We start from the raw sequence: 16,129 nt of genomic DNA on the forward strand, positions 1-16,129 counted from the left end.
CATTGACTCTTGGGAGTCCTAATTGGTAAATGCAGACAAAAGCATTTGAATATCTAATTAGGATTTACTTCACTGTGGTAGGAAGGTAGCCTGACACAGGCATCTTCCTAGAGGCCAAGCCTATTGCTTTATCTTCTTCACCTTTGCTTAGTGGAAGGCAGTCCCAGTTTTCTTGCTACAAATTCATGTATGAACAGTTCAGTCATTCAAAAGAGGTAACTAAATGTCTGAATAGTAACAGCAGACTTCAGGAAGACTTAATTGAATATTAAAGGCAAAACTGTTCATCAACTTGGCTTTAAGTGGCTTCAAAAAGGCTTGTTTATTTTTTTGCAGAGCAGAAGCAATGTGGCAGCAAAGCCTAGCAGCTGTGGAGGGTGGCAGCTGAAGCACTAGCAGCCCCCTTGGCTCCCCGTTTAGCACCCAGTAACTTCCCGAATCAGAGAAGGTTCAGTTCATGTGAGGGGAAAGAAGAAAGCAGGGCCCTGCTCATGAGAGCAGTGACTTGTTAGACATCCCACCTACAGTGAATTTAAAAATAACAGTAAAGAGATTTGGGGCTTTTTTTTTTTTTTTTTTTTTTGAAAGTTGTAGAAAAATTACAAAACATAAGCTAAGCAAAAAAAAAAAAAAACACGTTCAGTTCAGGGATATTACAGTAGTCTGTATAAAGTTTCTGTGTTTACTATAGACTAAATATAGAACAGAAGATTTTTATCTTTCAATGTGTTATAGCAGGTTGGCTTAAACTGAAGTACAAGAAAGACCCTGACCCTCTGTTACATTATTTGCAGCTGAGCTTGTTACAGTTAATGGTTACTTCAGATTTATACTAGTACCTTGGCAAAACAAGATTGCAGCCTAATTTCATTGGGAACACGTGCATAAGAGCAGGCTACCCTACAAGCTAACCCCTCCTTCCATATAGGGCCCCTCGTACCTGGGAGAGGCTGCATTAGTTAACCATCAGCTCATTACAGAATATTTTAAAAGCTGGTTTTGTGCTTTACAAAGCACTTGCCCCTTAGAGATCAGGATCATCTATGGATCCTTTCCCATCCAGGTCAGCAGTTTGAATCTTGCCTAGCTACTCAGCTCTGCTCCCTACCCCAGGGTAGTTCATTGGCCCAGGCAAAGTCAACTCATTGCACAATTCCTCTCCCATCACGCTTTTCTGACAGCTACACAGAGCCAAAAGACACGAAAAACCAAACACATAAACAACCACAAAGAGCCATAAAGGTTTTAAATCCCTTCAACTTGACTGTAAACCAGATGAGAGGGGGTCACCTAACAAGAGTCTATCTAAGGCAGTAGCAAGTCTTGGAAGCGCAAAGTGCCGCCTGCCTCTGGTTTTGCAGTTACCTACCAAGGTGGGAGTGCCTCCAAGCTCAATAAGCTCCACGCTCTTTTATGTTTTCATACAAAAATTTAATAAATATTACTTTTCAAGATTTATTGCCAGGAACAACACATCAAAGATGCATTTTCATATAACACTAATATCACAATACAAGGTATCTTCATGATCTCAATGGTTAACCACTGAGATTACTATGTTTATAAGCCTTTTGATCTTAAACATTGTAATAGCACTTTGATTTCCTCACTTGTTAAGGCGGGCAGTGTAATCTATGGCAAACCTACACAGTGATCTTACTGGACATTCTACTGTTCAAGTATTCAACAACTAGCTTATTAGAATACTCCCTAAATGCAGTAGATTACCCAAAAAAAGTCAAATCTACAAGTGGTTCAGTATTACATATTCATGGTGAGGAGGAGGAAAAAAATAAAAAAAGAAATCAGAATTTACAAAGTAAGATTGCCGTGTTTCCAACTTCACACGCTAATTTGATATTTTAATTACATGCAACCACTCACATTTCATCTACATAAAGTCATAGCTCGGTTTTGTTCCCTTAAACTGCTCCTTAGCAGATTATCTGCCTGTCACTCTTTTTCAAGTCTAAAGCAGCAAAAAAAATTTTTCTAGTCTAATCATCTAAACTGCCTCAGTCAGTACTTACAAAAAGTCTTAAAGTGATACTATGGAAGGTGTTTCAAATGTTTGACATTGTACAAAAAACCAGCATCAAGGCATGAAAGCCCATCCTAATAAAAATAAACTATTTTAGAACACCTTAGGTTTTGGCATATAGGCAACATGTAACAAGAAAATAAATTCAAAATAAAGAAGCCACAAGCTTACAATGCTATCAAAAACCTTCAACTCTAAACACATACATATAAATAAAAAGGAATGATATTTTAAGGCTCTTGATTATTAAGTTAATAAATCAAATATACACAGTGATTAATAAAAAAGAATTATTTACATATCTATACAAACTTCTATTTTTGACACATTTTCCTCTTTAAATTCTTCATTTACCAGCAACTGCTGACAAGTTCCCCCCACCCACCCCCAACAAAAATACAATTTAAAAAAAAATAAATAATAAACTTATTTGTGATAGTTGCTGTGGTTCCGAGCTGCAAAGGCACTTTCAAATACAGAACTAGTTGTACGTCACCATAAAACCAATATACAAAAAACTCAAATTCAATAAATATAAATAAAATGTTTCATTCTAAAGAAACTGTATAAATTGGGACATCTGGAAAAAAAAAAAAAAGAAGTTAACACTAAAGAGGAGTAATAAGGCTATATAATACCTTATGAAACGTTTCCATGATGCATCAGCTACAGCTGAATTTACATTAGGGCACTTTTGACTAGTTTTGCATAGATGTGAAATGCAGCACTTGGTATTCCAGCCAACCACAGCAACTATCATTGCCAGTGTAAGCCAGCTTGTCAAAACTTAAATTAACACAGGGATTCTAAGTAAATAATAGCCTTAGACTCAAATATTACACAACAGTTTAAGAACTACAAGCTCCGAGTGCCTTTGTAATGTTATTTCAAGGCCCTGCATGGCAGCACCCCACTGTCTGCTATACGATGTACTCCATTCGGTTTAGGCTTTGTGCACTTTCCAAGTCTCTGTTGTCTTGTTTATTTGTCCAGTTTGGGTGTTTTGTGGGTGTGCTGTTGGGTGGCTTTTCATCTCTGTCTACCAATGTGTACGCTGGCTGTTTGGCAAATCGGGCCTTCTGCTGGTGTTTGTCCATGTCATCTTCCTCCACCTCCGAGTTGTGTGTCCTTATTTTGGCGATTTTAGAGTTTTTGTTTTCATAGTCTTTGATGGGGACTGTATTTGCTCCGTGTTTCTCGATGGGGTTCTTGATCTGATTGAGCTGCTCCCTCACGTTGTTGGTGGTGTTGTCGTCGGCTGCCGTGTGCGTGTGGCTGCTCTGCTTCCGGCGCTTTCGAATGCACCAGTAGAACACGGTTACCAGGCAGCAGATCCAAGCTACTGTTAAGACCGAGCTCAATAAYGGCACCAAGAAATCTGAAAGAGATGAAAAGACTTAGCCCTGCTGCATGTATTAGTCAAGGTTTTCTATGAAAAATAGCTTTGAATTCTTCTGTTTAGTTTAGATGTAGTGGGTTAGAGGGAACTTAAAGATTATCTTAAGCTCTGCTACAGTACAGGATGGTCTAAGCAAAATTAGGAAGGGAATTAAGAGGAAATGTCTTCCTCTTACCCCTCCAGTCAGCGATGGCGGGCAGCAGTGGCACTCCTGGGACAGTGGCATAGCCACACGAACAAGTAGAGCTTTCAGGGCCAACAAGCTTGACTTCAGTTACACCAACCACTCGAGGGCAGAGGGAAGGAGCAAGCTCCTCAAGCAAAACCACTTTATTGTTCCCACTTAACAAGAACAAGAGTCCAAGACTCTCAATCTTGCTCCACATCTCAGGAGTAAGGAAAGCTTTGTCTGCTCCGAAAAGCTCTTCTAGTTCCCTACAGGACAGGGRGTTGGGGAGACAGAGCCGTTTACCTGTTTTGTTTTTAACTGGTCGCCGCTGCACTCGGACTTCGGCGACTGCAGCAATTAGCGTGTTGTTTCCRTCGCGCTTGCTGACTAGGTCAATGATCCTGTCTGTGATTTCTTTGATYGGGTTTTCGTCTTCTCCTATATCTTCAGCAGACTAAGGAAGAAGTCACATAATTAATAGTAAATACCTGATCAGGTGCATGGGCAATCTACTATTTATGAACCTGAACGGTCAGTTAAGGCACTTGGCATTTTCACTCACACAAAAGGACAGGGTAGTGGGAACAGCACTCAGGAATGTGTAACAAAGTTCTACATGCCCGTGTTAGCAACATTCCTTCCCGTTCTCTGAAGGGAACTGAGATGGAAACTAAATTTAAAGTGCTGAGAAAACAAACAAAACACACCCCAAAAAGATAAAAAAAACACCCAGGAATTATGATTTTTATGAAATCCATACTACACATATCGAGCAATTCCTACTAAGGCATATACACACAAACCATTCTGGGAGTACTTACAATAGCGACATGTATTTCATTATTGGCCAAGTGTGAAGGCTCACAGGTGATATAGATGGAATATTCAACAGAAACATTCTTCAGAATATTCAGGTTCCTCAGTTCACTGCAGATGTGTTCTGTGGTAAGACCCTAAAACATACAAGGATTTATATGTTTATTTTTATATATTTTTATGTGCATATGTACAAATGTGTGTGTGTGTTCCATTAGAATTGGCCCAGAAGGAACAGTTCATGGGTGGGAGGGAATGGAATTCCCACCAAACCAGCTTTCCTCCTTTTGTGGAGGCAAAAACATTTATGGTAGAAATCTGGTGTTAGGCAGTAGCCCTTTATACCTTAGTTTTGCTTTGATAAAGGAGAAGGACTATCAGCTTTTACTGTACTTGACTAGTAAAGCAGTTTGTTTGGTGCTGTGGTGCACCCACACGYTTGTTTCCAAGAGCAGGAAGTCCTGTTACTTACTGGTGCCATCATTTCCTTGTTAAAGGTAAAGGTGATGTTGGCACAGTTGTCTTGGTAGTAAGAGTCAGAATTGCATTTTGTCTTCACGGGTTGCTGATTTGAAGGCCAACATTCACCCACTGCAGCACAAGGGTGGGTGAAACAGTGGTCTTCCTTAACAGGAACACAGGCATGTCCAGCTGGGCACTCGTTGTGACCTTTGGCGTGTATTATACAAGGCCGAGGACCACACCAAACCTGGAAGGGAATAAACACTGATATGAGTAACTTCTGGTTATAGAACAGAAGGCAGTAGAACCCAAAACACTGCACRCTTGTACCTTAGAACAGGTGACTTTTCCATTCAGACACTGGCAGGTATTACAGTCATCATCCCACTTGGTCCCATCTGGCATTACACGAACACTGGTAATGCAGGGCCTTCCTGCAACTGAACATACAGGCTGGAATTAAACATTTCAGAGGGAAATACTTTTTTTCCACACTTTTTCCTCTTTCCCTTCCCTTCTTCAGATCTTCCTAAACTCAGTGATGATTTAATAAGCTTGCTTAAAAAGGCAACCTATCYGTCACAGTGCAATTACACTGATCTTGTTACAAACACTGTTATAACAGTTGTTATAATAGCTATAATAATTCTATGACATCTGAAATACCTTCTTGGCATCCTGGACCACTGCGACCGGGTGGACAAATGCAACGATACCCATTAATTTCATCCACACACGTAGCTCCAAAAGCACAAGGCGAAGACTGGCATTCATTGATGTCTGTGATGAGGAGCAGAAGATGAGAGAGAAGAAGGGGAGGCGAAAAAAAGGGAAAAAAAAAAAGAAGAAAAAAAAAGTTACTCTGTAACCTCCTCCTATTTTGCCAAACCAAACATACAGCAATTCGCATACTGGAACCTTATGTTCTATTTCCAACGTCTGCTCAGAGATYGATTCCTGTTAGGAGCACCATTATCATCTTGGAGCAATTTCCCTGAAGTTTCTTTTCTTGAGCAAGATCAAAATCTGACCCTTAGGGCAAGTTACAGCTTCTCAAGGGCTCAGACACGCTCCACCTCACACGAAGAGGTTCCCTCTCTTGCGACACAGTCCAGTTTTGTCCACCTACCATATTAAACCTCAACTGATGACAATGTTAAACCCCTTTCCAGTTTTACTGCTGTTATGAAACTGCTATTTCCATGGTTGTTATTAAAAAAGTGTTAGTCTCCTACCTGTAATTATTATTAAATTACAGGGAAGTGCATACATGACCTCAGGGCTTGTATGTATATTATTAATTGACAAGGCTTCTGGCTGGCATGCTTTCATGCCAGACAAACCCATGCCACACAGGCACATTCACACAGAGACTACCAGCATGAAGGACATTCTCCCCACTCAGCTGAACCAAGAGGTTTCAGTCGCCATGAACTCAACTTGGTACTTCTTTCCTTTTCGATACAATTCCTACTCTCTCCACAACAGCTACAGATCTGGGTGAGGAAGATATCAGCCATCTATTGTAAATCTGATTGCCACTTGGCTCAATTAAGATGACTGTCTTGCAACAAGATTCAAGTGAGACAAAGATCAAGGTAGAGTCCATTGTAACACTCACTGATTCTGCAGTCAGGACCAGCAAAGCCTGGAGCACATTCACAGCGGTACCAGTTGTCTCCATCCACACAAGTGCCACTATTGTAACTATAAATAGATAAATAAGTTAAAATACACACACAAATTAAAAGCCTACTACAAATAAAAATAATCTAGTATTCCAAAAGGAATCTAACATTCTAGAGAAAAAAAAGTGGCACGGGATGAAAGGCAAACATTAAACTTACCAAGGATGAGGACTGCAGTCATTTGTGTCTGCAAAGCAGAGACAGACACATTAAACATGCAAACTTTGGCTAATGCAACTCTACTGTCAGTAAGGAATGATTAGACTTCCCCTAATGCCCAAGTTGCACTTACTTTAACTTTTACAAAAATATGTTGAAATTCTCTACTAAATTGATTCCAGGCTTCTACCACAAAATTTGTTAACTACATTGTGGAACACATGTACACAGGAAGAGATTGTTGTAAAGAATTTAACAGGGGAGGGGGGAAGGAAATGAGTGGAAGCAGACAGAGCTGCTGGTAGAAAAAGAATCTGGGAGAAAACAAGACAACATCTGTCTCCACTTAGCTCATTTGCAACTTTCTCATGCCCAGGTCAAAGCTCTATCACATAAAGTCATTAAAAACAAAGATTCAGGTGATGCTAAAGCCTACATCAAACAAGCTTTCCCTTCTGGTTTCAATCTTGACTCCAAGGGCAACAGGATGAGCTAATGTTCTCATCAGGCAACACTTTGGAAAAGTTCAAGCCAAGACAACTTACTCTGAGTGCATGTGGGTCCTTCCCAGCCCTCTTTGCAGACACAAGTAAAAGAATCCCCACTGACTACGCAGGTACCACCGTTATGACAGGGGTTTGGCAGGCAGCTGCTGTTCCTCGCTGTAACACAAACAAAAATTGCCACTAAGCCTTCAAAACTGAGCCAAGAGGGAAAGCTGAGGTCACAGATTCAGAACTACATCTGCTTCCTGGTGCTTATGTGGGTTACTTGCCTATATTACAAGTGGCTCCTTCCCATCCTGCAGGACACATGCACTTGAAAGTGTCCCCCTCGTCATAGCACGTTCCTCCGTTATTGCATGTTGCCTCATCACACTGGCTGTCACCTAGGAAGAACCCAGACTCTTTAATTCCAGTCCTTTCTTGTGCCATACAGTAAGTTTAAGCAGCTGAGCAGAGCCTGCCTGCTGTGTTTTGGAAATGCTGAACTTACGGGAATGACAAGTTTTTCCTTTCCATCCATTTTTACATTCACAAAAGAAGTCATTGACCAAGTCTCGGCAAGTTCCTCCATTGTGGCAAGGGTTTTTACTGCAGTCATTAATATCTAAAAATGTTAGAGAGAGAAAGTAAGCTAAGTAGCACTTAGAGAATTAACAAGCTAAGTCGGACTTACAGAATTAACAAATACCTAATGCTCGAAAGATGAGTTTTCTATTCCTAAATTTGTGCTTCAATCATGGATTAACTACTTAGGCAACTATTTTTATGCTTTAAGCACTTCCACAAAAGCCAAGAATATCCACAAAAGCCAAGAATATTATAACCATCTTCTGCCACCTCATTCTCATTTCAATTAACAAGAGGTGAAAGATCTATTTGGAAAAAAAGTCCCATCAAAGAAAGGAAGGTAAGGTGCTCACTGTTTTCACTGCCTTCTGTTTTCAAGGTTGATAAAATACAAATAAGGCATTTCTGCTCTCTTAAAGGTTAAGTACTCCTGTTAAAGATTTCTTGTAGAAAGTTATCCAGAGAGTACAGCATAAAAATGGCCTTTGAAGAGCTCACATTGATCTGGCATCACTCACTGTCACCCTAAAGACCAGTTCGCCTATTCCTTCCTGATATTTCTCCAGGAGTTCTTCTTGAGTGCAGGATGGGGATTAACTTACTTGTTTCACAATACATTCCTTCCCATCCATCACTACAGATGCATTTGTAGGAGTTGATGCCATCAATACAAGTGCCACCATTTTTACAAGGGTTGCTCTCACAGTCATTGATATCTACAACAAGATAAAAAAATAAATAAATAAAAACCACGCTATAAGTTCAGGAACTAAAARTTATCATCTTCCTCAAGACTATTTGATGCTGCTTCCATTTTTTAAGCTGCTCTCGAGAGGAAGAGTTCTAAGCAAGACAAGAAACACCTGAAAACAGTACAGCCATGAAATGATCAAGCCTCCAAACCATTTCGAGAAAAAAAAGGGAGACTTTTCAGGAGCCCTTAAAATCCATGTTAAACCCAGCTGTTAAATACCTCAGACCTTGTATACATAAGGTTTTTAAAAACATACARTTCAAGGCCAGAAGGTTCATTACTGTGAACTTTCCCCAAGGCCTAGCAAATTCCAAGCTGCCTCGCCCAAGTGGGATATGAAAACTTAGAGCAGTTCCAAGGTTCACTGTGGTGGAAGGAGAAAGAAAAAAAAAAATCCACACACAAACACAGACCCCAAACACACCCCCCAAACACACACTTCGAGTAATCTAGGAGGAAGGACAGAACCATTTTCCAAAGGGAGATTCAGGGACCATAAACCCCAAGAAGTCTCATTCCAGCTCTTACTCTCGTGGCAGTAGGTGCCGGTGAAGCCCTTGTTGCAGTCACAGGTGAATTTTCCGCCCGCTTGGCTCTTGCACTTGCCGTGAGGGCCGCAGACGTTGGAGGATATGTAGCGAACCCCTTCGGGYGTGCTGTTAGAAGCCACTGCCACTGTGCAGCTGTCAATCACTGCAGGAAAACAGGGATCTGTGTAAGGATTGCCCCTTGGAGATGCCTCCATGTGCTAATAACCACCTTACTACATTAAAGGATTTGTGCTTGCTACTTTAGAATATAAGGAATGTCCCAAGTATGCAGGTATAAAACAAACAGCATCTTATCTGAAGGCTGATGGACCACTTATTTGGCCTAGAATATCTTCAGCAAAGCTGGCTATTTGCTACATGTGCTTCATTTCCATATCTTCTTTCAAATAGCAGGGCTTCTTAAGCGTTACCCATCTTTTTGCACTAATACAAGCATAAGCACTGGGTGCAATTCAGCCGCTTTACCCAACAAAAAAAACCCTCTTCCACTGATGACACTAAATGGGGCTGCATTAGGTCTTGTGCCAGGGATGAGCAGAAAGGGTTGTGGGTCCTTCCCGGCCTCCAAGGCAACACAAACCTTCACAAGGAGTTGTGCGGCAGTGATCTTTCAGGTGGGAGCAGTTCTTCCCTTCATAATCTTCAGGGCAGTTACAGAAATAGTCCATAGCAAGATTGAAGCACTGGGCACCATTCTGGCAAGGGTTTGGCTCACAATAATCTATGTCCAGCTGTAAGTAGTACAGAGGGAAGAGAGGGAAATGAAGGAGGGGAAAATGAGAAAAGGGGAGGAGGGAACTGAGTGAAACAGAAGTTTTATCACAGCTTTCCCTCATTACGCCAAGCAGACATCGTGGAATCTGACCTTTTTTATCTACTGCCTCAATGAATTGTTCATAATGCACAGAGTTCAGCTAGACTTGCAGCTATTTCAACAGACAGCCCTCGATATTAAACAGGCACTGAAAGCTAATAGTTAGCATGTAACAAAACCTGACATGCAAACACTTGCAATCTGCTTAACAAAAAGATTCTTCAGCAGTCTGAGAGCCTTTTTTTTTTTTTCCTCCTGTTGTTTCTTTAATATATATATAAATCAAGTACTTTCCTGGCAGCTTGACAGCTATACCAAGGATGACTTTATACTATGGTCCAGTGGGTACAAGGTATTCAGGGTACAGCTGCAGAGCCCTGCTGGAAAAGCCACTGGCGGCGAGGCCGCCTTTCACCCGCGYCTCTTACCTGACAGAGGTTTCCTGAGAAACCAGCGGGACAGAGACATTGGAATCCATTGATTTCGTCCTGGCAGTGACCCCCATTCATGCAAGGGTTACTTGCACATTCATTGATGTCTTTCTCACAGTGATCTCCTGCATAGCCAGGTGAACAGATACACCGATAACCGTTAACCAAGTCCTGTGAAGGAACAAGAAAGTTGAAAGTTGTGGGGTTGGTTTCCTCTTTCTCTTCCCCCACATATACGATGTATGAGTGGGCATAGACATATAGCTACACAAACAAATGTGTGTGTGTGTGTGTATGTGTGTATATATGTATATACAAACACATATGCACAAATACATTTTTATAGAACACATATACTATATAAATTTGTACATAAAAATACATATATAATACTACATGTATTCATAATTAAAAGATGATCTCCCTGCTGCTGCTGTCCAGGGCAGGACCAGGTGCACCTGGACTGCACCTGAGGGCTGTTTCCTGCTCTGTTTGTGTTTAGATCCAAATGTTTTAGTTACTGTTGCAAACTTGCAGGAACCAAATCAAAACCAGTTGCTTACCCGGCAAGAACCTCCATTCTGACATTGTCCACGACAGTCATTAATATCTGCAGTAAAATTAGCATGGTTAGAAGGCAAAAAAAAAAAAAAAAAAATTTACACTAGATAGAGAGTTCAAGTCCTTCTAAGACTGCAACTAGATAAACCTTTTGTCAAGTTTCCTGCATGCCTTCCCTTGAGATAAGATTATTATAATGGGTGGGAACCTTTAGTGATTYTTCTACTAGAGTTAGTGAAACTTCACATCATTGTTTTAGTCACTTTATCAGAATATAGCTATGTTATGGACTAATGAGTTTGATAAAATTGTGTATTTTCATTCCACACCAACTACTCCCTTTCTAAAAACAACTACGACTCTGCCCGATATTTAGAGCGGAGCTGAGAACTCAGTGAAATACATGCATTAAACACACATAATTGGCCCTTAACAAACGTGGGGCTCCAGACACTCACTTATATCACAGTTGTGGCCAGACCAGCCGGTAATGCAGTCACAGTAGTAGCTGCCGATCAGGTTCCTGCAGGAGTTGGCATTGACACAGGGCTTGCCCTCACATTCATTCGCATCTGGAAAACAAGGGGACGGGCCACATGAGCTGCTCCAGGGGCGGCAGACCCACGGGAAGCCARCAGTCTGCTCTCCCAGCAGTTCCCATCTCAGAGGAACTTGCAATACACAGCCTGGATTAAGGTGATTGCAGAGAACAGGAGTCAATCCTGCCTCAGTCTTTGAAGTCTCCTGCAWTTTCTCTGCAACTAGAATACACCAGCTATGCCAATTAGGTGATAATTGCCTGGCTCCTCAATCAGACCCCTCCACACACACAGGCAGGAGCGCTGCTGGAATTAGCAGGTCGTGAAGGGCACACACAGACTCAGAGAATGGTTAAAGTTGGATCTAGAGATCACAGCTCATTTGCCCTGAGATCATCCACATTTTGGAAGCCGGCTCTGAACTCCCTGGTCTGGAGGAGTTGACGTGGCTGAAGAGAGGCAGCAACTTTCTCACAGGCTCAAGGACACAACTTGTGTGGGGGCAGGCAGGGAAGGCCTGCACATACACATACACCCTCCCCACTGCACTATTTGCAGTTTAAAGGAGGCYTGCTTGGCTTAGTTAACTATTTTCCTCCCCAGCTAGCACGCATCAGCAATAAAAACGAAAGGATGCCACTCTAAGCTGTTTTAGGCCCTTCTCCTGCAAAAACAAAAACTCAGGACTCTGCCAGAGTATATCCACAGGTTTCAGTAACATGAACATCCCCACAACATAACTTACAAAGCAGTGGGCATGACCAGACGCTTGCAGGACTAGGATCCCTCTAACTTTTTCCCCCCCCAGCAACACAGAATGAAGAGAAACACAGTACTCACCTAGCTGGCATGTTTTGCCAGTCCACTGAGGTGGGCAAATACACTTAAATCCATCAACTAAATCTTGGCAAGTTCCTCCATGACCACAGGGATTTGGAGAACAATCATCAATATCTGTAACGCAGGAAGAGATGAGGCTCAGCTCTGTTACCAAGCAGGCAACCAAAAAGCAACTGATACGTTTGATTGCTGCTTCTAGGATCTATCTTGAGGGGCAGAAAAATAACAGCTTCTACTTGGAATTTCTGCTAATGTTTTAGCAAAATAATCCTTAAAAGGGTAAAAGGGTTTTCAAAGCATACAGAGCATAGGGAAAGATTTTACACTTGATAGATTTTGAAACAACAGGTCTCTTGGACTGTATATTAAGAGCTGCCAAAACATCCCCCCAAAGTCTGTTCTGCTTCTTTTGAAGCTGTTGACTGTTCTTTTTGCCTCGCATTTAAGGAAAGCCCCAGGACAAGCACAGGAGAAAAGGGTGCCTAGTGACACAAATGGATGCGAAGAACCAATGCCAAAGCTAGCCCAGGATAAGCAGGCAGCACTGCGAGTTTGTCTAGGATTAGAAAGACAGATGTAAAACAGCAGCTAGGGTGTTCTTACTGTCAAACAGTTTCGGAAAACAAGCAAGCAGAACAACCAAGCCCCCCACTTACTATCAGTGCAAGTCGGTCCCGCCCAGCCAGGCGCACACACACACTCAAATCCTGTGGAAGTTTCCAAGCAGCTTCCTCCGTTGTGACAGGGGTCGGAAAGACAGGCGTGTTCCGCTGCACCGAGACACAAGCTGGCTCTGGTCAAGACCATCGCGGCGGCGCCGCCACCCCCGCACGCTCCTGCTCCGYGCCCACCCTCACGGCTCCCCGTATATCCCGAGAACTGTGAATCCGAAGGCCACCAACCTGCAGGAAGTCCCCCCCTCCATGCCAGGCTGGCCAGCACACTGTGGCACACGCTTGCTCGCACAGGAACCAAAGCAGCTCAACTGTGAGCAGGGGCTGGCTTAGGGACATATCAACTGCCAGAGATGAAACAAGTCTGGACTTTTGTAGCTCTCCCCAACAATTAACTGTGGGAAACCCGCTCTTCCCCAGCACAGAGCATCCGTGTAACAAACCCAGCCACTTAGCAAAGAAAAACTGCCCAGCAGCAGATCAGTAGCCTCATCAGGAGCACTCACCGATTTCACAGTTCTGTCCCGAGTAGCCTTCGGGGCAGGAGCACTGGTATTTGTCTGGGCCAGTGTTGCTGCACGTGCCGCCATTCAGACAGGGTGGGTGAGTCCCACAGTAGTTCAGATCTGCAAAGAGCAAGAGCTCAAAAACCACAGCTCGATGGTTACAGAAATATCACTGCGTGCAGAGACCTAATCCAATACATCTGCCCACAGAAGCAGGACAGAAGGGAGGGAAATGAAGCACATGCCAATGGCACTGGAAGAGCAGAGCCCGTGGTACCAAGGAGCCAAAGGACAGTGGCTCTGCACCATCCCCGGGGACTCGCACTGGCCTGCACTCACCCTCCCCAAGGAGCCCACGGGTGCCCTTGGCTCTGGTGAGATTCACATACCTTTGTCACAGAGCTGACCACCCCAGTTGGTTTCACAGAGGCACTGCCATGGTTCAATGCAAGTGCCATGGACACATCCCGGGTGTGGAATGCACTTATCACAGTACTGGCCTTGCCATCCGTACTGACACCTTCGTAAAAGAAAGGGGAGGGGGGGAAATTAGAGCAGGGAAACCAGTCTTACAATTGCTCTGTGTAGATGTGAGTGTCAGACTCTGAAGCCTCGAGAGAGACGAGGCAGAACGGGAGGACGAGGAGAAGTAGAGAAGCCATTCAAGGTTTGTTTGATGGTTTCTTATAAACAAACATTTCAGTAGTTTTGCCAAGGTCTCTGTAGCCGACTCCTGACAAAAGAATAGCTGTTCTGAAAGAAGCAGCATGAGGCCGTTGAGCACAATGACACTCTTTCTGGAGCCTCATACAAATGTGGCCGAGAGGGTGGGYGTGCACTGCAAATCCATCTCTGGACTTTGACAGAGCGCATTATAAACTGAGAGAGGGGCGAAGAAAAGGCGGTGGAAACAATAGTTTTCCAGAGAGGCTCATGAATCCAAGGTTCCAGGCACTGCAGCCCTGCTGCGCTCTCAGGAAGGCGAGTGAAGCCGCCAGCAGGAGCCCGGAGCCGGCGCAAGGCAGCGGGAGCAGCGCGGCGCCCTGCGCCGAGCCGGAGCYGGAGCCGCGCGGGGGAAGCGGGCCGGGGCCACGGCACCGCATCAAAGCGGGCAGCGCATGCCAGGACCTTGCATTTGCTCAAAGGCAACCTGTTGTCAGCGCACCTCAGMGCTCCACCCGAGCTAGGCTCTCTTCAGGTAACAACTAAAAGGTGCCCAATTCCAAGCAGCTTTAATTACATTATCTGAAGAAGACTTAATCATTTTTATCTTAGTTATTTATTACCGCTATCAATGAGCTACCCGAATTCCTCACTAAAAGAGATGCTCTTTTAAAGCAAAGCACCCTTAAAAAGAACGTTTATTTTGGCTTTCACTTCAGTTCTCACTGGCAAAGCAGACCAGGGATGCTTCAAATTAAAGTTCATCTACAGACAGAAAAGGAAGACAAGTTGAGACTCAAAAGCAAGGGTTTGGTGAAGTACCACATGCGTTTCTTTAATGGGTCCTGAGTAACTGATCATCAGTAATTATGCACTAAGCTGTCACTAGATTATGAAAATAAACCGTTTAGGCACAGAAGTCAGCTAAGCTTTCTATTTATAAAACCCCCTACTATTCTTTTACCAGCATTTTCTTCTCATGGGAAAAAGCTGGAGGGATCTATCCAATGGTTAATCACACACAGCTAGTGGTAAGTCTGACTTCCCTTCTAAAAAAAAATCTCAGGTGACAAAGTGCATCCTAATTAACTGTGGGTTTTTTCAAGAACTACTTCAATAGCAGCCTACTCAAAATCAGTGGGAAACACTTGATAGTTTGTGTATATAWACAAAACAAATCAAAAGAAGAGTTAGTCCAACTTATTTTTCTTTGYGGACAAAGATCATGAAAGAATAACCCAGATCAAGCAAAACAGCCCCTCTCAAGGAGCTCTTGGAAAGTGCTTCCATAGAGGGAATAGAAAAAGAATGCACAAAGATTCAGGAATATACCCCTTTTAACTCCTATTGCATTCAAAACAACTTGCCTGTRAGCTGACATGCAGGCCTAACTAAGGCACCTCACCTGAAAAAAGCAGCATACAAATCTACAATTTTACTCTTCTTTCTTTTGGTCAAGTTAAAGCTTTTTGAGGTGTAAAGAGAAAAAAAACATACTTAAAAAAAAAACCCACCAAGATTATCTTCAAAGTACAACAAAGAAAAAAAAAAAAAAGAAAAAAAAAGGAGTGGGGCTATGGTCATCTTTAGAAAAAAAACAAACAAAGCATAAAAAACCCATCCCATCAATCAGATATCCATTCTAAAACAAGATTCATAGTAGTAATTCTTGTTTAATAATATGTAGTAATTCTTGTTTAATAATATGTATGCAGCAGTTTCTCGTGAGAAACTTAAAGTTAACTTTCCTTGCATTTGGTTTTGTTGGCAGGCTTGCATTAAAGCCAGTGACTTGCACCAGGAGGGAACAGGATATTTTAAGAGTGTTTGCAAGTTGTCTATTATACCAGAACCCAGAGCAGTTTCTGCTGGGATGTTATTTTTAAACTCTATTGCATTGGTAGCATAGAGGCTGCATGACTCATCAAAACTTAAGAGAAAATAAAATCTTGTTTCTGTAGTCTCTTTAAAGATATTGGTCTAACTTGG

General features: G+C 42.6%; 1 protein-coding gene across 1 annotated transcript in view; it reads right to left on the reverse strand.

Moving 5' to 3' along the window:
• Nucleotides 1-1,720: 1,720 nt before the first annotated feature.
• Nucleotides 1,721-16,129, reverse strand: part of JAG1 (jagged 1) — a 33,467-nt gene continuing 19,058 nt past the window's right edge. The window contains exons 5-25 of the mRNA XM_026052901.1: nt 13,867-13,997; nt 13,478-13,597; nt 12,954-13,067; nt 12,298-12,411; nt 11,377-11,490; nt 10,921-10,967; nt 10,355-10,528; nt 9,693-9,843; nt 9,090-9,254; nt 8,410-8,523; nt 7,731-7,844; nt 7,510-7,623; nt 7,280-7,396; nt 6,735-6,762; nt 6,509-6,594; nt 5,554-5,667; nt 5,218-5,327; nt 4,898-5,134; nt 4,431-4,562; nt 3,913-4,063; nt 1,721-3,419 (exon numbers count right to left, since the gene is read on the reverse strand). Coding sequence (XP_025908686.1) covers nt 2,962-3,419; nt 3,913-4,063; nt 4,431-4,562; nt 4,898-5,134; nt 5,218-5,327; nt 5,554-5,667; nt 6,509-6,594; nt 6,735-6,762; nt 7,280-7,396; nt 7,510-7,623; nt 7,731-7,844; nt 8,410-8,523; nt 9,090-9,254; nt 9,693-9,843; nt 10,355-10,528; nt 10,921-10,967; nt 11,377-11,490; nt 12,298-12,411; nt 12,954-13,067; nt 13,478-13,597; nt 13,867-13,997 — 2,905 coding nt within the window. The 3' untranslated portion in view covers nt 1,721-2,961. The remainder of the gene's footprint in view (nt 3,420-3,912; nt 4,064-4,430; nt 4,563-4,897; nt 5,135-5,217; nt 5,328-5,553; nt 5,668-6,508; nt 6,595-6,734; nt 6,763-7,279; nt 7,397-7,509; nt 7,624-7,730; nt 7,845-8,409; nt 8,524-9,089; nt 9,255-9,692; nt 9,844-10,354; nt 10,529-10,920; nt 10,968-11,376; nt 11,491-12,297; nt 12,412-12,953; nt 13,068-13,477; nt 13,598-13,866; nt 13,998-16,129) is intronic.

The sequence above is a fragment of the Nothoprocta perdicaria genome, unplaced genomic scaffold (assembly GCF_003342845.1).
Source record: "Nothoprocta perdicaria isolate Ctin4 unplaced genomic scaffold, notPer1 scaffold_93, whole genome shotgun sequence".
Classification (NCBI taxonomy): Eukaryota; Metazoa; Chordata; class Aves; order Tinamiformes; family Tinamidae; genus Nothoprocta; species Nothoprocta perdicaria.